The 25,248-nt window shown below is 39.8% G+C and overlaps 1 protein-coding gene across 3 annotated transcripts; it reads left to right on the top strand.

Moving 5' to 3' along the window:
• Positions 1-1,360: 1,360 nt before the first annotated feature.
• On the top strand, positions 1,361-25,248 carry Hel89B (histone acetyltransferase 1). Of its 3 annotated transcripts, XM_022790460.2 has the most exons (32): positions 1,361-1,548; positions 7,440-7,525; positions 7,723-7,789; positions 8,063-8,186; positions 8,382-8,648; positions 8,842-9,036; positions 9,162-9,299; positions 9,445-9,587; positions 9,761-9,872; positions 10,431-10,581; positions 10,708-10,934; positions 11,151-11,428; positions 11,636-11,732; positions 11,921-12,082; positions 12,269-12,549; positions 12,803-12,899; positions 13,172-13,345; positions 13,930-14,057; positions 14,231-14,404; positions 14,631-14,769; positions 15,229-15,360; positions 15,770-16,146; positions 17,259-17,432; positions 17,591-17,804; positions 18,013-18,168; positions 18,664-18,976; positions 19,255-19,442; positions 20,645-20,790; positions 21,224-21,416; positions 21,593-21,739; positions 22,103-22,477; positions 22,740-25,248. In XM_022790460.2, the coding sequence occupies exons 3-32, from the start codon at positions 7,776-7,778 to the stop codon at positions 23,190-23,192; spliced, it is 5,769 nt and encodes a 1,922-aa protein (XP_022646195.1). In that variant the 5' UTR covers positions 1,361-1,548; positions 7,440-7,525; positions 7,723-7,775; the 3' UTR covers positions 23,193-25,248. The 3 variants fall into 3 exon arrangements, with proteins under 3 accessions (XP_022646195.1, XP_022646194.1, XP_086836759.1); XM_022790459.2 differs by lacking the exon at positions 7,440-7,525; XM_086980633.1 differs by lacking the exons at positions 1,361-1,548; positions 7,440-7,525 and adding an exon at positions 4,343-4,361.

Here is a 25,248-nt window from a genome sequence, read left to right as displayed (position 1 = left end):
TTTATTTTTTAGATATCTTATTACTACGGAGTCTTCTTATTTCAAATAATCATAACAGTGCCGGAGAATTCTAGTACAGCCTTAAGCAATCTATTTCATGTTTGTATTTTTACAAGGCCAGATCTAAAGAAAAAAAAATATCTAGTTTTTTTGCGATACTTCCATAAATGTTACTACAATGTTGAGACCATGGAGTTTTGTTTACGGTGAGATTTACCATAAACTTGCAAAAGTCAAAGAACGTTAAATGATCTAAAAAGAAAAAATGCAAACTAGCGATTACTTCACATATTTTTAACTTTCAGTAGAAGCCATAAGGAGAAATAACAGTTTTTCTATGTGCTGCGACAAGGAAACAGGGTCATATAAATCATTTTAGTAGTAATGATACATAATAAAGTGTTAAATTCCCTCGTTCTAACAGATTTCCGCAAAAAACAAGTTATTATTAAGCATAGTATTAGCAAAAAATCTTACATCCCGGGCAGACGAACGATATTTAAAAAGTAGTTTGCCTTGCAATTTCAGATCCATTTTGTTAGAACCTAATACTACGAGATACAGAGGTAGTTCGTTTCATTCTACAAAAAGAGGAAATATTGTTAGCGCATATGATAAAAATTAGAATCAAAAGGAATAATCCTTTTTCCATATTACGATCACAAACCAGAAAAAAAAAACTAGTTCGTTAAAAGTCAAAAGACCCAGTGGCTTTATGAGATGAACTCATTCGTATAATGGACCATTTCTTGAGGTCCATACACAGAACTTGAATTAATTCAAAAGAGATCAAGCACAATGAGAACGAGGCCAACTAAATCTGCCCTCAGTATATTTTTAATATTTTAATTTTTATTTAGTAACCTTTACGGTGCTATTTTAACGGCGTCAATTTTCTAATAATAACGGTATTGGTATAAGAGCTTCTTACCTGTCATGCATTTTTTATTCACTAGCTTACTTAATCGTAAGGACGTGAAATAAAAACGTTTGCTGGCTAATCACACATATTGTTATAGCGTTGCATTCTGCGATTACAAAATCATGCGAAATGGTACAATATTGGCGCTTCTATTTAATTTTGAAATTATTGGAAGTATTAATTAAAAGTTTTGGACTACATTGGATGACTTTACTCGTTACGACACCAGTTGCGTCCATTGCTTACCCTTCTTTTACCAAAGCAATTTTTCGAATGGGTTCATTCGCCGGTGCCTACAGGTTTACTGCATTAGCTCGTTGGTCATCTGGTCGATTTAAATCAGCGCGCTCTTTCGAGCGCGAGGGGCACCTGCCAATGAACGCCATTGTTGTCAGATAGAAAGCTGACGGCCGAGCAAGATGGCTCTCAGTATAAATGCAATGCTGGTCGGGAGCGGAGCAACGCCATCATTATTCAATACCGAAGTGGAGAATTTTTGCAAGAAAATTAATTTGAACCTCGCAGGTGCACCAAGAAAGAGGTGTACATATATTGGTAGATATGCAGTGAGTCAACTTTTGCGGAACGATCGTATAGTGTTGCCCGCTCCCGACTATCCTCGCATTGTAAGTGTTCCTTTTCATTTTGTCAGTCTGTACGAGTGGAAGCTACAAGAGCGCTATCACTGTACATCTATGAGATTGGTGTTGGTTCAATGGCGGCATTACAACGCCAGGGTATCTTGTAGGCTAACGGGAGAGACAGCTTTGTCTGCAATCGAAAATTTTAATACTTTGTAATATTAGATGTAGCGTATAAGTACTTAATGTCTACTGCATTTGTGTTCAACAGACATATGGACACTGTGTGATAGATCTGTTGCCTTCGATATATGCTTACCAATAAGTAAAAACCGTAACATGTGAGCTGATGCTGGTCTGGGTGTCTAGTATCGACAAAGTGGTAGTGGCTTTATAAATATCCCAATGTATGGCAGCGTGGTCGGTCTGCGCTCGTTCCGAATCAGTGCTCGCTGTCGCTGTTGTTCTGGTTTACACTGTGTTTATGGTCATCAGTCAGTGTATGTCCGCTGTTCGCACGGAACCATCGTTTCGCGACGGCAAGAAATGAACAAATTGCAAGCATACAATCACTATGCCTTTTCAGCAAAACGAGTATGCCGTTCGCTACCGGACGAGTACCGGACGCCAAAAGCAAGACAGCCTATCCCATGAATGTTTTGCTGAAGGGGTTACACCGGTGGTTACGTTGTTTTTCAGTCAATATTGTGCTAAGAGGTTGAGAGTAGCTGCTTAATTGAGAGGTGATTTAGAATTTGAATTTGCAGCACTACTCCTGCTCCGTAAATGCTATATGAATGAAAAATGTTATTCTAATTATTATTATTTGTAATAATAGTACTAATAACGCCTATTGAATATCGTGTGCGTGTTCGGTAGCCACCTGAGTCATTTTCATGGACGAGATGATGCTTGATCCCGCTACTATCAGCTGTAATACTGCAGCAATAAGATCAAGATACTTTCACTGACTTATCGAAGGCTGGTGTTGGTTAATTAGCTACTACCAGCTCATGCGTTTCATTCTAGTGTAATATGTCGTCTCTATTATATTTTGTTTTTTATCTGCTCTGGCTGCGATTTATTCCTACGGCGCGGGAGGCGACAGTTGCGGTCGGCCACCTAACCTCAGAAGACAAACGGCGTCTCCGAGTTCCTCAAAGGTGTTAGCAGACGGCGCAGTTTACTATAATATCGTTGTTATTATTATTCATTTTATTGTATCTAGGCTTACATATCGAGCCGTTGTGTACTGCCCTTTTCTATGGTCGTTTAGGCGTAGCTCGAGGTTGTTGCCACCATGCGCCTCACTCGCTGCTTTGTGTTAGTAGGTAAATAGAATGTTTCATAAGCTTTTACGAGCGCAGTTTACAAGCCGTTGAAAGATAATGTAAATGGGACAGAAATTTCTCGTCAGTCAGTAAATAGACAATCTGAGTGTCGATAAGTCATCAATATTTCTAATGGATACTCCAAAATGTAGATGTCCATGCGAGACTGTCCGACCTGAATTTTAGCAAAAGAGACTTCTACCACCGTTAGCCAGAATTGCTTTCTGATAAATATACAGAGGGAAGTACCTGTAGCGATAAATTAAAGTCAATATCCCGCCGACACGTATGCGTATGCTGATGCAAAAAATCAAAATAAAAATCGATGGCCATGATAATACTATGGCATTTGCTGAAGCGGAGTGTGTTGGTTTTTTAAATTTGTATATTCACGGCTTTAATCTCCTAATAAGCTAATTGTTATTATTTAGTTCTTTAATCATTGTTTCAGACACGGTTTGGTTTCGCTAATATAAAAGCATATCATTCCCTCGTAGAATACGCTTGAAATGCTTTGAAATCTTTGATCACTTATGACCGTAAGTAAATGGAGATGTAACGTAGAAGAGTGAAAACCTCTCTAACGGTTCTATCGTGGTCGAAGGGGCTTAAAGGCGGAATAAATTTAGAGAACATGGATCTAAAAGGTTCAGTTAGAAATTACAAGTAAAGTTAAACGTATAAAACCTTTTCTGGTCATCCGCATATACCTCACAGGCCATTGTAAGAGGCCGCAAGATCGCTATGTACGTAGAGTTTATACGCCCTGTTAGTTCCTCTTTTCTATTTTACTATTAGTTCAGGTAGGTATCTTGCCATCTATTTTTAGAAATATCACATATCTAGTTCAGAAAATCCAAATGTTGCTTCGCTGTCATGCTAGAGCCGGAGATTTGGAAAATCGTTTGGAAGGTACCCGACAAACGTAGGGTTTCGACTAGTTGCCCGGTTCTCGGATCCATTCTGTAACTGGGCATGATATGGTCGAGTGGTTTCGGCACAAGCCGACAATTTAGCGAAATCACAAAGTGGCGTTAGCTGCAAATGGTGGATGGAGAAGATGCTTCTTGTCGATAATGGCCCCTATATACTATTCTTATTGTGTGTTGCGGCTACCGGTTCCGGCGATTACCTGTACCGGTAGCGTTAGTTGACGATCCACAGACTGTCTGATTTAATGGCACCGTTGATGTTCCTGGAAAGAAAAACTATTGCCCTATAGAACTCGTACGTTTGTAGAAGTATACGTAAACGCCGCGGGTTGTGGAACGGTAGTGGTCTGGTAGATGATTATCGATAGATTGGCTTACTGGCCGAATGTCACCAACTCATGTCTACTTGATATTCTGACGCTATATAGTAAACCAACGTCACTTGCTCATTTGTTGTAGTTCTGCTCAGCGAAGCGAGGAGCAAATTATGATTTGGCTTGGGTTTGTTATTGATCTGTTGTTAAGAGCGTCACTGCAAAATAGAACTAAGTTATGTAGATAGACACGAGATGGATCATAATCTCGATTTGCCAATGTAAGTATAGAGATGAGGTTTAAGGTTAAATGCAAAGTATTTTTTTTATATGTAAAATCGCCCTTTGCAGTAGAGATGACCGAATCGTAATGTCACGTGTATGATTTTAACTGCAGCAATTATTAATCCGCTTACAGCCTCTTTAGATGAATTACATGTACGCAGCGGCTATCACAGCAGATTTTCCAGCAGTAGACTCACTACAGCTGTACCTTAAAAAGAAAAAATCTGAAACATAAGATATACATGTTAATTTTCAAGTGCCAACTTCGATATAAAGTTCGGAACTTGCATTAGGCTACATTTTGCATCGTTAATGATACAGATGTTTCTGTGAATGCTTGAAATGCTGTTTAAAAAAATGAAAAAAATGAAAGAATGCATAGAAAAATGCATATTTATAAAATGAAAACTTAGCAATGCTATTTCCCATGTAATCTATGCTTTAACGTTTATTAAACATTCGTCAATCCATAACGTTACGTTAATCTATAACGTCAAGCAACTTAACCATGTTAACATTAATGATACTAGGCATAGCTGCCTGATGTCCTTGCGTTATGCGAATAATGTCTTTAAAGCTACTAACGGACTATCGTTAGTTAATCGGCTTCAAGGTGCCAAGTGAGCAAATATCTGATTGTTGAAATACACTTCATACCGAAGCTCAGGGGAACTTACAAGAAAGCTGTGGCTAGTGGCTACGTAGTGTCTTTAAGAAGGTCGAATTTCTAGGCCAAACGCCGTTGATGTCAAACGACAGGTGGGCAAAGCATCTCAGTTCACGCGCCAACAATGCTATAGCACTTTAGATAGGCTGCTATTGATTTAGCTTGCACCGGTAGTTGTAGGCCATTATGGACCTTCCCGCGTTCATACTGAGAAGAAAAAACTTTTATCATTTAAAAAATGATAACGAAGGGTGAAATAAAACCGAATATTTGGAGTCTCGTAGTTCACACAATTTAAATGATGATTTTTTTTTTACTAATGAATAGCGGTAAGTAGTTTTTTAAATATCTTTTCCTAAAGTAATAGTTGTTTCACATTCTTAAATTAAAAATTACAGCGAAACAGTTTCGACTCCGCGAAATACTCCATAAAACCTTGATAATTAAATTCACGTTTGACTATAACTGCATTTAATATTAAAATCAGTCTTACGTAATGAACTTATAAAAGGGAATTGGCGTTTATTTTAAACACTTTTAAAAAAATTTTGACGTCACGTCTACAGCATCGGCTCTTGTGGAGACATTTGAGATAGATCTGCTCGAGGATCACTTAGTCGTTACCTAGGAGTTCCAATTGATTTATTTGTCGACCGTTACAGTGAGATGATTCGAGTATAGTATAGGTTGGTACGATGGGTAGGCATGTAGTGCTGACTACCCCAATCCCCAGTTGACATTTAGTTAACGCTTTTGTACATCTTTTTGATACCACAAACGCGTTCCGCATCAAATTTTGCATCTCTCAGAAAAATAGCAGCAAAGAAAGCACGAACAACAATAGTCACATATTGAGCCAAGAATCAATGCACAGGGAGAAAACGACAAGCGATGTTTACTCGAACTACGTTTTTTAATTAATACATGCACACGCGTTATAAGCGAAGGGATGTTACCTTCACAGATTTAGAGTACTTGACTTTTGCACTGGTCATCCAAAGTAAGAGGATATTCTTTCATTATTCGGTCTTTCTATGTATACCCGAAGCGTTGATTTGATGAAGGTTGGATAGAAACGGTTTGAAGGTTAAGTTACAAGAAGCAGTTAATTCTCGGTACGCATTGCGCCGATCCTAGACTTAACAAAAGAATTCATGCAGTACTCGCATCGGATGCACCCCCAACATTTATCTTGAAGAACATAGAACGGTGTTAACCTCTTCACCGATCTATGTCAACTTGGCTAGGGGAGTGGTTTCCAAAGAATATACAAATTGCTCTGGAAAACAGAAGTGCGTGTTATGTCAAGCGCATTGACTTTCCTAAAATAGCTTTGTAGCCGAATAACGGCATCTAATGGAGCAGAGATTTAATCTCCATTCAACTGTACAGAGGTTGAATGACACCTTTAATAATAGTTGTTTTTCCCAAAATCATATTCTGTGAATAATAAGCTAGTATTTACTTCAACAACAAAGGTTTCTTACTAAATATCTGTTTTAAAAATAACGATCGATTCGTCACCGCAATGCTTGACAGCCCATCGCTTCATAAACACATTCAGTTGGAGTATAGATCCGCAATTGCCATACGTATGTATGATTGCATAATAAACTATTTTGTTACTTATGTTCAACCTGTTACGCGATGTAAGTTTTGCTTCATCTCAAAACTGTGAAAACGAGCAGGGCTTTAAGGACAGCTGCATCTTAAGTACACGATATAATTATGCATACAAACAATGATAACAAGTGTATTTCCTATTATTTTACGGTCCTCTTGAAGCTAGTATCTGGAAAATTGTCCATTACACGTACGTTGGATCATATCAAGCATAGCTGTTTAAGTTAGCATTTATAGAATTTCGGTAAATATTGCACATTCATTTATCTGGGCAAACAGCTTATCAAATTGTTGGATTGAATAAGAGATACCTCTACTGTGACGCTTAGTGAAGATCACAAACAGGGATGTTTAAATGCATTAGAATGACATTAGAGGCCACTGGCTTTTTTAATCTACAATGCGAATTGTAATGGTTGTCACAGTCCCTATTAGTGGTTGTTTTTTTTTAGATCGCCACATATGTTGTTTGTGTTTTAGCAATATGAGCGTAAATGAAGGAACATTTTAACTACAAACATTCGGTTGGTGTACCTGAACGGTTGATTAATCCAGGCGGCAAAAGTAATGTAAATGTATCCTTCGAATGGGCGAGGATCGAGTTTGCCTTATTCGTGGGGCATAGGTCCGCCTATCTTACTCTTGGAAGTGAAGTATAATACTCTAAAGGTTATAGTTATTTTTTGTTTAGCCGCGGGTCTTATGCTCATATATTTCTGTAGTCAAACTTCCGTACCGATCAACTTAATCATTCATACATGTTCACTAATTTTGCTCCGATTAGCTTTCGTGCATGCGCACGTGAGTCAGTAGCAAATGTAAACCTCATTGAAAACGGGGCTGAACTGTCAACACGATTTAGTCGTTTGCGTAAGTATTTTCAGGTACTACTTTATATCCTTAAACTTTACAAACTCAGTTTTGAAATTTTCCGGTAGGGGTTAAAAATATGTAAACTAATGCATGCTTAGCAGCTTTACATGTGATGGAGTTGTTCCATGCGTGTACAAACAATTAATCAAGCGCATGTAATTCCAGAAGTGATAAGCTGCTTTCTTCAATTTCAGCTTCGCTCGTATCTGTAACATATAGAAGGTCTCATCCACAAAGCCTGATTACAATGACTACTACAAGGTACGCAGACAACAATCGTAGACAGTCTCTACAACTTTTGGCCTATGTACATTATATAGATACTTAATTAGGATCCTTTAGCGCTTTTCGGCAATTCCAACAATTTACTTGATTAATAAGCTTTTGGCGGTTTAAAATTTAAATTTTTTGTTGGTTACAATTATCGCCGGGGCACCTTTTTACCATAAAGTTATAGGTGATCATAACGGTTGTAATTTGATTCTCGTTTGATATTATCCTAGTTACGTTATTATATGGTTTTCCGTATTACAGACTGGATCGCCTGTTTGTCTTGCTAGACACGGGACAATCTGCAGTCACTCGTAGGGCAGCGGCAAAACAATTGGGAGAGCTGCAACGGCTCCATCCACATAAACTTAACTATCTGTTAGCTAAGGTATAGACTCAGTTTTCGTGTTCAAGAGTATCCGATAGTTTGAAGACTTAAAAACATTTCTCTATGAATACAGTTAGTGTGAAATGTTTCGTGCGTTTCTTGGACATGCACACTAGTTAATGGGCAAAGGATGCCTAAGTAGGAATGCATCTTAGCGCATTATATAACTTTGGCCTACCAAACAATTTTTGACAGGTGCACAAGTATTTGCGCAGTGCCAATTGGGATACGCGAATTGCAGCAGCCGCTGCCGTGACGGCGATTATTGAAAATGTTCCTTCTTGGGCTCCTCCGCCTGTTTGCAAGGCCGAGCCAAATGGCGACGACGTGAAACCTTCTGGGGGTAGTAATTCTTTGCACGCAAATCGAACGCGACAACTTCGAGTATCAGAGTTCGACATCGATATAGTCATGAGAACAGGGAAGCATTTACTCGGGTCAGAAGGCAAACAATTTGAAAAAGTACGTCTTTACACGAATTTAATAAACGTAACTTCCTTAGGTTAAACTATTCTATTTACATTACTATTAATACACTAAGTTACATTATACTACATAATTACTATTCTATCTACTACTATAGCGCATAATTTTACGGAACTTAAATAAGACTAGCATTTCTGTACACAAAAATTAACGCTTTGCTTTTGTGTAGAATCCAGATAATGTTGACGGAGACGGGAGTGAAAGTGCAGAGGATCTTGCACGCCAAAAAAAAGCTGTCAGCAAACGATTGGGCTTCGACGTTTGCGAGAAGTTTGGAATGGCATCAGATGATCTCTTCACCGAAAACGACCTCAAAACAGATGCAGCAGATGAGTCAAATGGAGGTGTTGCGGAAATCAAAAAGGTAAGTTATATTGAACAATAAGAATTACAATTTCGAGACTATGCAACACAAACATGAATTTAATCGACGAACCTGCTTCAAGCTTTAAGTAAAGCCTAATTTTTCGCTCCTCTTTTTTCTGTTAGGATATCACCGAGGTTCTTCAAGGCCCAGGACCTCAGCCTTCAAAAAAACGCAAATTTGATTTTGATGAGCCTGATGATAAAAGCAATGGAAGCAACAGCAGCACAAGCACACCTCAGGCGGCTCTGTCTGAAGCAGACGTGTGTTTCTCTGAAAGAGCAAATAGTCCAAGCATAATGCGTCATTTAGCATTTTGTTTTATATTCCTAAAGATGAATTATCGGTTCGAAATAGGTAGAAATGACTTTAATCCGTATGCTACTCGACCGTACAATTTGTTTTCAGTGCACCGAGTGGCCGTTGACGATGTTTGCAGAGGCTTTAATGGACGACTTATTCAAACCGTCGTGGGAGACAAGGCATGGCGCTGCGACGGCTTTGCGTGAGCTTACTAAATTACATGGTACCGGCGCCGGCGTTGCCAAAGGGTAAATATCGTGATACAGAACTTCGCAGAAATCATAGTTCACTTATACGTCTTGACAAATATAAAGTATTACTACGAGTCGAACAGCATAAGTTTAACGTAGATGACTACCGGACGCAAAAATCGAAACGTAGAGATACATACGTAGCGTATTTAATCACACTTATGTTTCAGAATGACCCGTGACGAAATGGTGGCTTCGAACCAGCAGTTTCTAGAGAATCTCGCATTGAGGCTTGTCTGTGTATTGGCGTTAGACAAGTTTGGAGATTTCCTTTCAGATCAGGTATACGGCCTGGCCGGGCTTATGTTATAGGCTTGTCCACGCAACTGTTATACAAAGATTACTGGTATGAAAATCTCATTTAACACAAGCTGCTCTTTTCAATTTCAGTGTCGAGTTTTATAATTCTTCAAAATATTTTTTAAATCACATTTGCTGACTAATCACCCAATCAAAAAGACTCACCGCATTTAAGTGAGTCAGGCGTAAAAACGTAGAGTATGAAACATAGCTGGAGCATTCGTCAATTTCAATCCAGCGGTCTATAATACTGCAATAAATAATACTCGACCCAATATTAGTTCGTTTTATTACAATGATGAAAAGTTAGCGTTTCGCTTGCTTATAACTTTCCTCGTGAGCCCGTTTGCTCTATCTCAAGTTCTACATGACGTGTCTTCTTAAATTACAAAGTATAGTGTATGGTCTCTGTTAGATAGTGATCACAATACGCTAGCTAAATGAGTTTCTGCAAAATACCTATATTATCTTAGATTTGAAATCGGTGTGGCGATAGTCCTACGATTGTTATTTTAATGATAACAAATCTCTTTGATTCAGGTCGTTGCACCTGTTCGTGAGACCACAGCGCAGGCGTTAGGCTTTTGTTTGCGTTTGATAGAACCTGCGAGAGTTGATGCCTTTCTCGACATTCTTCTCAAAATGGCTGACTCAAGGGACTCGTGGGAAGCGAGACATGGCGGATTACTAGGTAAGGAAAGCAATGACGCAACAAATTTCGCTGACGAGACACTTATATGAGTATGCGCCTGAACACCTTCTTCTTATGAGATAAATTCAAAAAATCGAGTAAGTGAAAACTTGAATCTTTTTTTAGGTATTAAATATCTCTTAGCTATTAGTGGCCAGACTAGCAGTACGCCTGTTGGCGATAACGTGGCCCCAGGAAGTGGATGTGCTACCGTTGGCCGAGATACGTGGCTACCTCGGGTATTTGGGCCACTTTTCGCGAGTCTTCAAGACGCCAACGACGATATATCAGCGGTGGCTGCCGCAGCTTTCTTACCGATCATTGAGGATTTGCCGCGTTTACTTCCGCAGCAGGTAGACAGAAGTAGATTGACGTTCATATACTTCAAATAAAACACTTGTTGCTTCGTATAAATTCTAATTTTTGGCAGTGCTTAATCTTTGATCGATGCTGAGTGACAAAATATTATAGGTAGTACTCTCGTAGATGCTTGAAGTATGTATATAAGAAATGCGAGTTCGGTTCTAACATGATAACCTAATGTGTTTCCAACAATCTGTTTCCTTTAGATCCTTCCTCTGTCCGAACGACTCTGGACATGTTTGAAGGAGATGGATGAACTTTCGTCATCTACGCACTCAATTTTAAGCCTCCTGTCGCATCTTCTTCCACACGTTTGCAAATTAAGGAATAAAACAGCAGTAGAAAATATCGATGACGACGGACCCTGGGTCTCGCCAGGAAAGATCGCTTTACTTTGGCCATTTCTTGACCATCATTCGTTTAATGTGCGTGTGTCGGTTCTCGACTCACTTCGAACAATTGCTGCTACAGAAGGCGAGGGCAGGTAGGCTTAGTATCGTGTTTGTTAAAAAGCGAAGGATGTTTCATACGGTGGGTCTAAGAAGCTGACTGACTTAACCAAAAAACATTAAAGGACATCTTCTTTCACCATTTAAGTTGGTTTCGATATTATTTATCGTTTTTTGAAAGTAAGCCTTCTCAATTTGTTTCTGCTGTCTGTTTGGTATCACTGTTGATTGACGCCTTATAGCCCACTGGTGACGACGCAGCTATCGCCGGCTCTTCGATTGCTGTTCCAACGTTCCTTGCTTGAGACAGAACCCGTTGCAACCAAAGCTGTTCAACAGGTATGAACGAAATGAAACAAATTGTCGTAGCATTAAAAAGCTGTAAAGGCTGTTCTGGTCTGTGTTCCGGATGTTGTGAGCGGAGTTATTGATAGTGAAAGACGTATTCCGGCACTACGGTTTCTAATCAGTTTTAAAAATCTGCACAAAAGCGAATGCTATAATTGGTATTGGTACCTAACTTCCAGGTGTGGGTATCAATTCTGCGGAGTGCCAATCTCTCTCACTTGCTTTTCTCCGCTTGTCCCCTCCTCGCTGGGTGGCTTTGCCTTACAATGCATCCTGCCAAGATGGCTGTGGATCCAAGACAGCAAACTGTTTGGTTGGAAACAACAAAATCCCTCGGAAAGGTATATACACCTATTACAATTCGTTCTCAGTATCCTGTAAATGCTTCCTACAAAACTTTTTTTTATTATGGTTGGTCGTATTCATTTTTTCGTTACCGTTCAGTGCTAGTTTCCAGAATAAAACGGTCACAATTTAAAAGTTTATTGCCCTCCCAGTCATTGATTTTATTTATGCTGCATTTACAGGGCGGAGAGTATTATATTGCTGGTAAAGAATCTTTAGCGGAGTCTCACGTTGCTCGTCAACGCCTTGTTTTGCGGGCCCGGCTTGCAGCATGTCAGATGTTGGGAGCACTGTCCTGCTTCGTAACAAGACGAGCCCCCGGCGCCGAATACACTGCTCCTTCCGAGGGACCGATGGAATGCTTTGCCCGTCTGATAGGTTTCCACCTCGCCAGCAAAAGTGCGCTTCAACGGACGATCGTCGCCCTAGTCGTGCGAGAGTGGATCGAACAGCGCCGACAGAAGTTCGTAACATGACCTTTTAATAAGCTATATATCTACGTTGAATCTTTATCTCCGCAGAAGCTCATTTCTGCCGATCTTTACCAACTATCTTGATTAATTATGAGTTACGATTCTGCTTTCTTAAAAACGAATTATGTATTCGTCCTCCGTAGTACTTTGTTTCTTTCTGAAATAGCGTCTGCGAGTACAAAACATCCAAATATTATACTTACATATAACATGATCCTAATTGTTTGGTGTGTTAATTTTCAGGGAATTTTTGTTTCCTGACGAGCCGTTAGAGGAATGCCCCCGATCGATATCGGATAGTGTTATTCAGTGCATTCAAGAACCCGTTCTTTACGATGAGGTATGGCAATTTCTATGAGTGAACTTTAGGTACAGATGTGCGGTAGTTTGAATTAAGTTTTAATAGTCCAAAATTCTATTATATTAATAATGAGCACCTGAAAGTAACAACAAAGCTCTCCCAACAACCTGGTTACTCTAATTTCTGGAATAGAGGTTTACATTTTCCTGTGTCGTGTAACTTAGTATAGACAAAACTCTGATAGCTTTTTAGGAATTATTCTCAATATCCAGTCCTCCGTTTCATATCCTACATCCAAATTATCTTGTCAGGTGGCATCGACATTCACGCGTCTTCAGCAGGACTGCCGGGATCTGATCGGGTTGATGCGGCACTACTGTCTGCCAGTGGATAAGGTGGGCTCATCTCTTGGACTTCCTGCTCTAGCCGCATGTGGAATTGGACAAGTGCTCACTGCAGACCAGGCGACGCTTCTCGCCAGAGAGGTAACTACTGACCTACAACATGAATCAACCAACCGCTGCCAGAAAGCAAAGCAAAGCTACTATCAAGGAAAGATACCCTGCCCTCGTGGATGGCACGGTGATGTGTTTGATGGTGATAAAAGCGGCCGCCTCTCACCCAGGCGGACCGAGTGAATTGGAACGTCGCGTCCGAAGCAAAAAGCCCTTCGAGGGTGGATTGTTCTATATATCCCGGTAATTAAATTATCGAAAATGGATGAAAACATGGCAGATGTCAGAAGGTAGATAGCACAGTGGCCTACACTCTTGCCGGATGTCACACGGTAAATGTAAAGCCAGAACACACGTATTGTTAAATGAGCAAGTGCAATATCAAGCGAAACTTTCAGGTCATGGTTTTTGAGGCGATCCAGCTCTTCAAAGTGTTAGTTAAACCTTTTGATTAGGGTGTGTGAATGGTAATAAAAAGACGATCTGCTCGACCTTGTTTGGCCAATTCTGGAAACAAACTTGGTTGGAACTTAAGGCGGAAAGCTTTCTATTTCGTAGTTGAGCTGCAAGCGCGTTTGTGACCAGCTGTCCATCTATTGCGTTACTTTTTCCAGGTATTCGATGAAGTCGTATCGTCCGCTAAGTTGAAGCAGAAATTATTGGATAATCTTGATGAGAAGCGACGCATGGTTCTAAATTCCGCAAAAACCGCTGCTAGGGATCATCTTTCTCTTGGCACAATGTAATTGCGAATAGTAAATTGTCACGCACAAATTCACCGTGTTACATGGCATAAAACGTGAACAGAACTCAGGTTACCATTTTATTTATATGAACATTTGAGGAGATAGCTAAGTGTAGTGCTTGCTCAGGCAGTATTTCTAATACATATACGTATTTCAATTATTTGAAAAGGACCCAAGCAGCATTATCGACGTTGCTAGTCTGTCTTCCGGCTGATCGGTTACCCGTCAAGCTAAGTCCCGTGATCAAAGCGCTCATGGAATCACTACGACGGGAGCAGCACGAACCTTTACAGGCGATGTCGGCTAAACATCTGGCTCTCCTACTACAAATCGCCCTTTCCAGGTAAACAACTACAAAGTCGAAGACTTTTTCAAGGTGAAAAATGACTTCCCGTTCTACGGGCCAACAAAAAAGAGGTAACGCGAAATGCCGGTCCTTCTTTTTTACATGTTTTATCACCCTTCAATCGCCCGTTCGTAAAGCATTTCAAGCCGTTCAGTACCTAAAACTGATCACGTCAATCCTCACCGGACTACTAACGATTGCCAATGTTACCTTTCAATTTTAGAAGCCCGTGCCCAAATGGCAAGGTTGTCAGGAACCTGGTCACATACCTTTGTTGCGATCCGGATGAAACTCCATTGGTAACACCCGTACAGGGCCAGTATCAAACCGACGGCATTATGACCCTCCAAAAGATGACTAAGGTACAACCGAATTTTATGACTGTCCTTAGGCATTGCTGTCGTTTCGTGACACAAAATTTGCAAGTAAATAATTCCATATTTCATCATGGATGGAGTCGACCCGTCTTCATGAAAATTACAAAGCGTTACTGTTCTAGTACTAAGTGAATGCCGTATAAAGCTGGTGTATCCTTATTTCATAGGATAAAGGGGTACATTTTTATCTTTGGTTCTTGGAGCCCAATGTTCTTTTCCACGATGATGTAACTGCGATAACTAACTGATGTATTTTTATTTGTGCCTGTTATTCTTGATGCCAACTCAAAAGAGACTCTAAAGCATAGAGAATGCGAGGACTTTTGCATAACATCTTGTATAATAGCGAGTACCATCGATTAGTAAATGTGATTTTTAGTTATTTCACTCTAATATATTTGTGGCAGACAATATATGGATCTAACTTTTATGATATTCTGTTAGACGGCCGAGCTGATGCTAAATAAGAAGCCCTGGTTACGTAGGAGCCAGTCACAAATTTGTCCGACATTTCCGGCAAATCCGTTAATTCCTGTCAGTCCCTCGCCACAAGCGGCGAACCAACAGCCGCCTGAGGTAAATTTCAGCCGAACGTATGTCCGTATGGATCAAATACATAAACGTATCGCGTAATCGCGTTTCTAATTGGGAACAATTTTTATCACATGTTGAATTTGTCTTCCTAAACGGAGGAAGCATTGACATTTATCAAACGCACTGTAATGTAATGACTTAATTGATTTAATCTATTTAATCTCATGTCTTACAATCATATAAGCCCTACAACAAAATTTATTTTCTATTACAATGAAAAATTACACATATTTCAACCTCTAATACCAAAATTAAAGCTAAAAAGACCAATTTATCATTTTCAAAAAAACTTAGTATCTTTGGAAAGAACATTAAATGGTGGTTTAAAGTTTATGAATCTACTTGAATATTAATTCGCATTATTTTGACGGTGTGGTGTTTATCACAACAGTTCCCATCTGTTGGCACTGGATGCACTCCACTCACACCAGCCGCTATTGACGACGAACTACAGAAAGAACAAAAGCAATCTCAGGAAACACAGCGACGCGGCGCAGTTCTGGCATTTGGCGAAATTGGTGGGGTATTTGGCGAGCGTCTTTTCGAAGACCTGCCCACCGTGTGGGAAGCCATCGCTGCTCTATTACTCAAGGAAAGTACTTTTGGTAAGGTTGAGATAACGACGACAAGTTATCAACAACAATTGGAGCCTACGGACCTCTCAAAAAGCGGTAGAAATAAAACATCACCAAACTTATTGACCAATCTCGAAGCCTCAACTTCACCATCTTCGTCTAATACAACAACAACGCTTGCTACCGTCCGTGGGTACGTACTCTAGAGATACGTACAGGGTGCCCTATCAGAATTGGCGCACATTTTGGCGGGCTGTTTTTCCCCTGGGAAGCTTGAACCTCATTTCCTGGAAACTCGTTCTATTAAAAGATCGTTTGACTTATACAGGGTTACTTCGAGCAGCGCAAATTAGTTACCGTGTAATGTCTCCGCGTTGAAAGTTTTTACTGAGGTCATAAACTTCCCTTGCTGGTCTACGTTGTCGCTGGTATTTATACAGATTTCGTAGAACCTAAGGAAAATCCCTATATCAGTGCAATTCTACTACGAAAAAACATTCGAAGGAGCCAAACCTTTAAAAATAATATACGAATGCACAATGAAGGGGCACTGGTATCTAGGTTCACAATTCAAAGCAATTTTCTTTCGATGCATTTCACATAATTCATTAGGGTTTCGGGATGAAATGTGCTTATTAAGTCATTTTAAACATAGTCTAGTCGGCGATTTTCTCTTAGTTTCGACAGCCACTGATGCAAGGTTTACTTGAAGAAACAACTGGTAGTTGCCCCTTATTCTAAAAACGTTTTGTAAACTTGTGTAGATTTGGCGATCATAAACTAGTGAAGATGCTGCTGCCATTTCGCCGTGTTTCTTCTTCAAGATGAAACCGTTGCAAAAGAGCATCATGGGGCACTGTATAAAAGTGACAAAATTACGAATAAATATCCTGCTAAATTAAACACTGTTAAATAAAAAAAAAAAAGAAATAAAAATAAAAACACAAATGTAAAACTTTTAAGCAACTAAAAGCATAAAAGTAATGCAGCTGATAAACAAGCAGCGTAATTTTAACCCCATTCTTAACGAAATACCCTAGTAGTAGAGGTAATAAAAGTAGAAATAATACGTATGTGATAATTTGTTAACCAATAACTGCAAAGCTCAGTCTCGTTCATAGCATGTCCTGCTTCGCAAAAGCGGTGAACTGTTTGTTTAAAACCGGGCTCGGATCTCAGATTGTACTAACTACTCCTATATACAGATTTGCGAACTGAAATAAACGTGTAGGTCAGAACCAGGCGCGGGTTGGAATTATTTTATGGAATTCTAAAAATTAAACACTGCAGTAAACACTTTCGCAGATTAATCGAGTCCCTTCAGACGTTGGAAGTACTGACTCCATCGGTACATAAAAAGCTCCATCCGGAGCTGCGACGGCTTTTACCGCGTCTCGACCTCTGCTCACGGCATCCGCTTGCAGCAGTGCGACATATGGCTGCACGGTGCATCGCTAGCCTTGCTGCTGTGGATACCAGGTTTGCTTTTATAATGAAAATAAGTAATTTCTACTTACTATAATCGAAGTTGAATCGGCACCTCTTTTGTAGCGTATCTGATCAGTAATATACTCCATTTAACTGAATCCATCACAAATATCACAGAATGTGCTGTTTTAATTCATGACTTATTCCAGTGCAACCGTGTGTCATGTAATCAAACTTGGAGTCTTGTCTCAGCTGGGAGCTACCTCCCAGGACGACATCGTGAGACAGGGTGCAGTGGAGGCTATTTTCACGTTAGTGGAACGTCTTGATGTACGCGCGGTACCATTTATCTCGTTCTTCATCTTGCCCATTCTTGGTGCCATGGCTGACCAAAATGAACACGTTCGACTCCTCGCTACTCAAGTTAGTCCTTCAGAACGTTGAAAAGCCACATTGGCCGATATATGCATATGTGCAATGAATGTATGTGCGAGACTAGAACAAAAGTCAAATTTGATAACGGTAACGATTAGCATGAATCTCACGATTACATAACATCATGCTAAAGTTATTACCTCTATTATTATTTCTAACTCTACGCGATTTGGTTTTCCCTACTGGCGTTCTGCAGTGTTTCGCAAATCTAGTTCGCTTAATGCCGCTGGACGACGGAGTCTCAGGTCTGTCTGAATTATTTTCTAAAGATGAGGAACTTAGAACAAAAGCCCAAAAACAGCGTGGATTTATAGATCAACTGCTCAATGCTAATCATGCTGAAAATTATAAGGTAAGATTTCAGCATATGGCCTCACTGGTTCGTTTAAAGACTACAAATCCAACTCCTGTATTTATCTTAGAATCTCACAATCTTAGAATTAAAATGCAAGTAAACCTAAATAAAATGTCATTCGGTACAACACGAGTGTATGTTTGGTACTATAACACTTAAACTGCATAGTATACAATACACAAATAATATTATTATTATTATTACAGTTGTTAACTAACTGTATAATAGACAGTGAAAAAGTTCCACATTATAAATTTGCCTGTTCAGAATACAGTAGCTTTTTACCCTCAGAGGGTTTCGAGATCGGCTTTAATTGTTAGACTAACGCACACTTATGTCTGTTGGAATAGGAGCAGATATAGGTGAACTATATGCACAGCAGGTCTACGTTCTTTCTATATTATAAACTGAACACAAATCCGTCGATAATCCCCCAAACACTATATCAAAACAGTTGTAAAACTAATCGATTCTCGATGTTTGCAAATATAGGTGTCCGTTCCGGTTAAGGCGGATTTGCGCAGCTACCAACAGGAAGGCGTTAATTGGCTGGCATTTCTAAATCGCTATCGATTACACGGTATACTATGCGACGATATGGGTTTGGGAAAAACACTGCAGTCGATTTGCATGCTGGCCGAAGATCACGACCGTCGGCAACAGCAGTACAAAATTAATAAACATGATTTAAGTTTTGCACCATTACCATCGCTCGTAATTTGTCCACCAACTTTGACTGGACACTGGGTGTACGAAATCGACAAATTCGTATCTGCTAAACATCTCGACCCTCTTCATTATACAGGTAAAACAAAATTAATTGTTGCGTTGCGTTAGGTAGAGCGCGACGAGGTGGAGAGGGTGGAGGCAGAAGCAAATATTAATATTGGTTGTGCTTACTATGCCCGGAAAAAGGAACGATTGCCCGATGAATTAAAACATTAAAAACCTAGACAGAATAAATCTGTTGTACACGGTTTTTCTGTACAACATCAGGCAATCTCAAACATTTTATGAAAAGCTGCTGCTCAGAACTTTTACTAGATACTACAAATAAACTAAACAATCGTCATTTTTTGTTAGGTCCACCTCCTGAAAGGCAACGTCTCCAAGCACAATTTACATTGCGACAGGAACGCCATCGGTGCCACAACCTAGTTGTCGTTGCCTCGTACGACCTAGTGAGAAATGATATCGACTTTTTTAGCGCCATTCGATGGAATTACGTGATCCTTGACGAGGGACACGTCATTAAAAATAACAAGACCAAGGTGTGTCTGTTGATTCGGTAAAACTTTTTCGGTTTTTAGGACGGTTTCAAGCTATCCGCAAAAAAATTTTTAAATTAATATTATGTTAAATATGATGTCATTTTAGTATGCCTTAGAATTATAGTGTATACTACTATGGTGAATTGTTATAATATTTTTAATGGAAGTGTGCGCTGTCTCTAAACGGTAAATGGTATCCTGTAGCTGCAGGTCTGGGGTACAACAATATTGGACTCTCGTACCCCAGGGTTCTTTTACGACACGAAGATTTTCATAACCCTGACCCCCGAAAATAAATTCGACATAATGTTGAATATTGATCAATCTTCCTACCAAGAAATTGACGAAAAATTGTACAAATTCTTGCGGGTTAGTGTATAATTGGGTGGCTTAGCTCGGTCTATAAGTGCTGGTGATTTGCTACGATGTTTGTTTATAACCACCTGCCCTCACCACCAACCCTGGCCGAAGAACCAAAAGTGACGGAGTTTTAGCGAAAAACAACACTAGCCCTAGGTTGCCAAACATAATTATAAGCTTTTTTATTAACAATTATAAGCATTTATGGTGGCAAGGGTGAGTTGCTATTACAACAGAGAACAAGAAGGCCCTATCTTCTATGTCCTCACTTTTGATCCCCACACAAATCATGCCGCATTTGTCAAGACTTCTTTGCTTATTAATTTCTAGTCTAATCTAACCGAGATGAATAACTATGGTATTTTTACATACGCCAAACCTAAAAAAAAACATATGCCAAAACACCTGTCAATACCTCATTATTCACGAAGCGTAGTTTCAGCAGAGGGTCTTACATGAAACTAATTTTCAAATTCCGAATGTCCTTTCCAAATATGACTCAGTGTACTTCAGTAAGTAGTAGACTTGTACGGCCAGCTGTTTCTGCCACAGTAGTTCACATTTGTAAACCACTGAACTTTTCTGGATTTTCAGAATTCACAACTCTCCTGCTGAAAGATCAACTGACATTGCCCAAATGAACAGGGTTTCTTAGATGTCAAAAACAAACAAAGATGTGGCGAAATGTCACACCATTATGAAATAGCACCGTTCTAAAATACGAAGTAAACATTGAATTTCATATCAACTATATAATACTAGCAAATATTCATTTGAATCTGCACGGAAATTTAACTAATGCAAATCATGATTAAACGCACACTTGATGCTTTAATTCACAGCTTTCAAAGGCTGTCAAGCAGCTACGTGCAAGTCACCGATTGATATTATCCGGAACTCCGATCCAAAACAACGTGACTGAACTGTGGAATCTCTTCGATTTCCTCATGCCCGGCTTCCTTGGATCCGAGAAACTCTTTTCGGTCAAGTAAGATTTCGCTCAGAGGGATTCGGCAGGTTTTTCTATAGCATTTGCCTTATCTGCATTTCCTCTTTTATCAGTTTCTTACGTTTGGTTGTTTTAAGTTCCAAACTACAAATCGAACTCATGCGTACATGCGCGTGTCTAGAAAAAGCTCTACTATGCACGTCAAAGAAACAAGCAATTCGTTGGACTACGTGTAGTGAATTTTTGAACACTTCGCAGTGAAATTCAGCTAAATAAGCGGAAGAAAATTCCGGACTGTCGACGGCTGATATGGAAAATACTTACGTTGTAATCGTAACTTAACTCTGCATCTTGGCATTGCGCATGACTAAGTATGGATTCACGCCTCTTAAGTAAAAAATTGCTACATCATATGACATAGCTCATGGCTGGTTGATTTCTAATGTGTTGCATGTCTTTAATGATGATACAGATACGCAAAGCCGATTCTCGCGTCGAGGGAAGCGAAGGCATCTTCGAAAGAACACGAGCAAGGCATTTTGGCTATGGAAGCGCTCCATCGTCAGGTTCTGCCGTTTGTTCTTCGTAGGACAAAAGAAGATGTTCTGGCCGATTTGCCACCGAAGATCATCCAAGATTACTATTGCGAACTTAGTCCACTGCAGGTAAAATTAACGAAGAAAGGAGGATATGGAGAAATGGAGGTGTTATCTTTTGCTTCGTCTGGAAGTAGAAATCTTTCTTTTCTAATTGCTGTTATTTGCCGCATCAGTGAACGTAATTGTTTTTCCTTGATAAAACGTCCTTTGTTATTTTGCCTTACATGTTCCATGCCTTACAGCATCGATTGTACGAAGATTTTTCAAAGTCTCGTGCAAACAGCGAAATGGTCGAGGCAATAAATCGACAGGCCGCCGAGTCGTCCGCTGGTGCGGGAGGGGCGCAAACAAATCACCATGTATTCCAGGCCCTGCACTACTTACGCAAGGTTTACTGCATTCTTTTTTTCCAAACTTGTTATTATTTTATGCTAAATGTAGGTGGTCATAATTTATGTAATAATAGCATGAAGCATGAAGGAGATTAGATAATCTCCTTCCGCACGCATCGTAAACATCATACGTTGGTTATATAATGGGTCGCATAGTGTAATGCATAGCCGAAACAATAGCGATTGCATTTAGATCTTCTGCACATACTGTTTATGGCCGCATGCAGCAAGTTCAATTGGGTTAATTCCTAAAATGGTTCTTCGTTCAAAATTAACTATAAAATGTAGTTTTATCAACGATATACAGCCTGCTAGGTATCAGTTATTGAGGGAACGCTTTTGTGTGTATATTGAATGCAGGTGTGTAACCATCCGAAGCTGGCATTATCGCAGAACCATCCCGAGTATGATGCCATCGTCAAACAGCTGCGCGAAGACAAACTATCTCTTTCCGATATCTCTGTGTCGTGCAAGCTGCTTGCTCTCCGCCAGCTACTGCTGGACTGTGGCATCGGGTCAGAGCTAGGTCAGGCGATTGTCAATGCGCATCGATGCCTAGTGTTCTTCCAACTCAAGTCAATGTTGGACCTTGTTGAAAACGATTTACTTAAGAAATATATGCCAACGGTTTCGTATCTGCGTCTAGATGGCGCTATTCCTCCTGGTGACCGACACGCGCTGGTTCAGAAATTCAACAACGATCCCTCAATTGATTTGCTGCTGATCACAACCCAAGTATGATTCGCATTTAAATTTTACTTTCGTCGGAGTTTTGTTTAGTCTATTTGTAACGAATAAAGTCTTTGATTAACATGAGTCTCTATTCACATAAAGCACTGCGGTAAATGTACATGGTACAGCAATCGATTCGGACAGTCTATTCATTTTTTGCGATTTGATTTTATGATTTATTTTAGTTTACGATTGACTTGGCGTAGTACAAAGTGGTGAAACCTTGGTAAAATTGCACCACCTGTTATACCTTTGTTTTTACTAGGTTGGTGGACTAGGTTTAAATTTGACGGGCGCGGATACAGTCATCTTTGTGGAACACGATTGGAACCCAATGAAGGATCTCCAGGCAATGGACCGCGCACATCGCATCGGTCAAAAGAAGGTTGTTAACGTCTACAGGCTAATCACACGAAATACACTCGAAGAGAAGATCATGGGCCTGCAAAGGTTCAAGATGTCGATTGCAAATACAGTTATCAGTGGCGACAATTCTAGTTTACACACTATGGCCACAGACCAGCTTATCGACCTGTTCCAGGTTTCCGAGCCAGGCAAGAGCGGTCGACCAGCGTCCGGCAGCGACCGAGATGGCGGAAACAAAACCGGTGTTAAGGACGTCCTCGACCATTTGCCGGAGCTTTGGGACTCCAGTCAATATGAAGCCGAGTATGATCTTTCAGCATTCATGAAGAATCTTGTGAAGAAGGATAAGTAGTTTGTGATGATAGAAAAACACAGAGCAAAGACGCACATGGACAAACGCCATGCTAGGGACTGATTTTCTTTTACAATTTGTAATTATATTCTTTATTTCTTATATTCTGCTGCCCTTCATAACTGGGGGGTGTGCGCGCAAACCGGTATGGTTCTTTCATTGCACATATCCAAATAGATGGCACAACAGAAAGTTGACTAGGTTTCTAGAACTACTGTTTAGACATTCTTTTACACAAGCAGACAAATACATAACTTTTTTTTCATCGTCATTCAGGTCTCTATCGGAGCATTGGGGACCATCGAATACACAATTCATTTCGTTCATATATACTTATCATTGTCGTGTCGCTAAAAAAAAATTGACGCAACGAAGTGACTGCCCGGTACGCGAAATTTAGGGAGACCCTAACTGAGAGTTTGTGGTCATTATAAGTTGTGATGGAAAGTGACTGACCTAAAAAAGAAAATAATATGCTTTTAAGAAGAGTTAAATGTACGAATATACGACATGCGTGAGTTTAAAATATTTGTAGGAGCCTGCAATTTGTATTTCTTTCCTATCAATTTTTGAGCAGAAGGAACAACAACATAATTTATATACGAATATAGAATGACAGAAAGCGAAAAAATTGACAATGGTGGTGAATATGATGGCTGTTCGTCTAGTGTAAATGGTGACATCTCCTTTTGTAGATAGGAGGGTATCGCCGCCCTATGCCGTGATCGCTCGGGTCACTTTCGGGGTGATTGCAGATGGATTTAGCGGCCTGAGGGTAGCAGGGACTGAACAGCAGAGCTTGATGCAAGATGGAAGCTCTACCAAGCCAACAAAGAGATCAGCATGCAAACGCAATCATCAATCTAAGTTTACTAAAAAAGTAATGTACATTGTACCAGTTCAACAATGTGTCCAATTTCGTGGCGTTCTCTGGTTGTCGTTAGATTGGAAAACATCATTTGGAAATAATGAGTTTTGGCGCAATTAATTCAGCAGTTAGACACGTAACCTGTAGGCAGAACGATGATTTCAAAACAAAATCAGATTCCGATAAATTTCATATAAACTCTACCAGCTTTCTTGTTAGGATATAGCGATAGGTAGTGTTGCATAGGAAAACGCGTGCAGTATGATTGACTCAAGTCGTTGAGTGCGCTGATTGATTAGTACTCGTGTGAAATATATGTGCGGTTTACTTTGAGGTCTATTTAATCATAGGCAGCGTACGATTTTACATTTTGCTGTGTATGTCGAAAGCGTAACACGAGAGTGCACAACGCCATATGTTTAACAGCAGTCAAACGTCGCGTGTTTCCTTATTCCGAAATTCACATCACTTTTGACTGCTCATTTCCAGTCATGAGATATGGTGGTAGCTCTGCACAGCTCATTAGAAGCCGGCATTTGTGTCGAATGCTAAAATCAATCGCTGTACTTCTTTTCACTGATATGGAAAAATAATTGTGCTATCGTTGTTCTTGTAAAACATTTCACCGAAATTTAACGGTGCTGATTTCAACCATACATCTTCTATGATCCTTGTAATCAAACGAACGAACCCAAATGCCAGCTTAAAGTACGATAGAAAGCAATACTTTTCCCAATAACATAGCATCGGTGTTACTTGTAGCGTATCCACAAGATTACACCAACAACCTCCTGGCCGGGTGGGAGGGGTTTTGAAGAAAAAGTGGAAGAACTTTACGAGAAATAACAAATCATAGTATCATATTGTTGTAGATGTAACAAGTAGCACGATTTGTACGGTCTCTACCATTTTTTCCTCAGATAAATTTTCCTCCCCTCTCGAAATCAGGAATGATCTCGTATTGTGGAACGTATTCATCAGTTTTTTTTTTTCGCTTATTTCGTCTTCTCTAGCTTATACAGAAAATGTCCTGAACTAATCATGTGAATTGTTGCCTATACATATGTATATTACAGCACACAGTGATTCACAGTACACAAGTACATGACTTTTTGCCATCAACGACAGCAACAAACGTAACAACAATGATATCAAAGTAATAAAACGTACACATTTTTACTACTCCAA

This window comes from Varroa destructor, unplaced genomic scaffold, assembly GCF_002443255.2.
Source record: "Varroa destructor unplaced genomic scaffold, Vdes_3.0 BEIS01000002.1, whole genome shotgun sequence".
Taxonomy (NCBI): Eukaryota; Metazoa; Arthropoda; class Arachnida; order Mesostigmata; family Varroidae; genus Varroa; species Varroa destructor.
This window is presented reverse-complemented; position numbering and strand designations above follow the sequence as displayed.

Coding starts and splice junctions, on each gene's coding strand:
- Hel89B (XM_022790459.2), top strand. Junction 21,417..21,592: donor GCGAACTTAGTCCACTGCAG/GTAAAATTAACG, acceptor CATGCCTTACAG/CATCGATTGTACGAAGATTT. Junction 22,478..22,739: donor TGCTGCTGATCACAACCCAA/GTATGATTCGCA, acceptor TGTTTTTACTAG/GTTGGTGGACTAGGTTTAAA.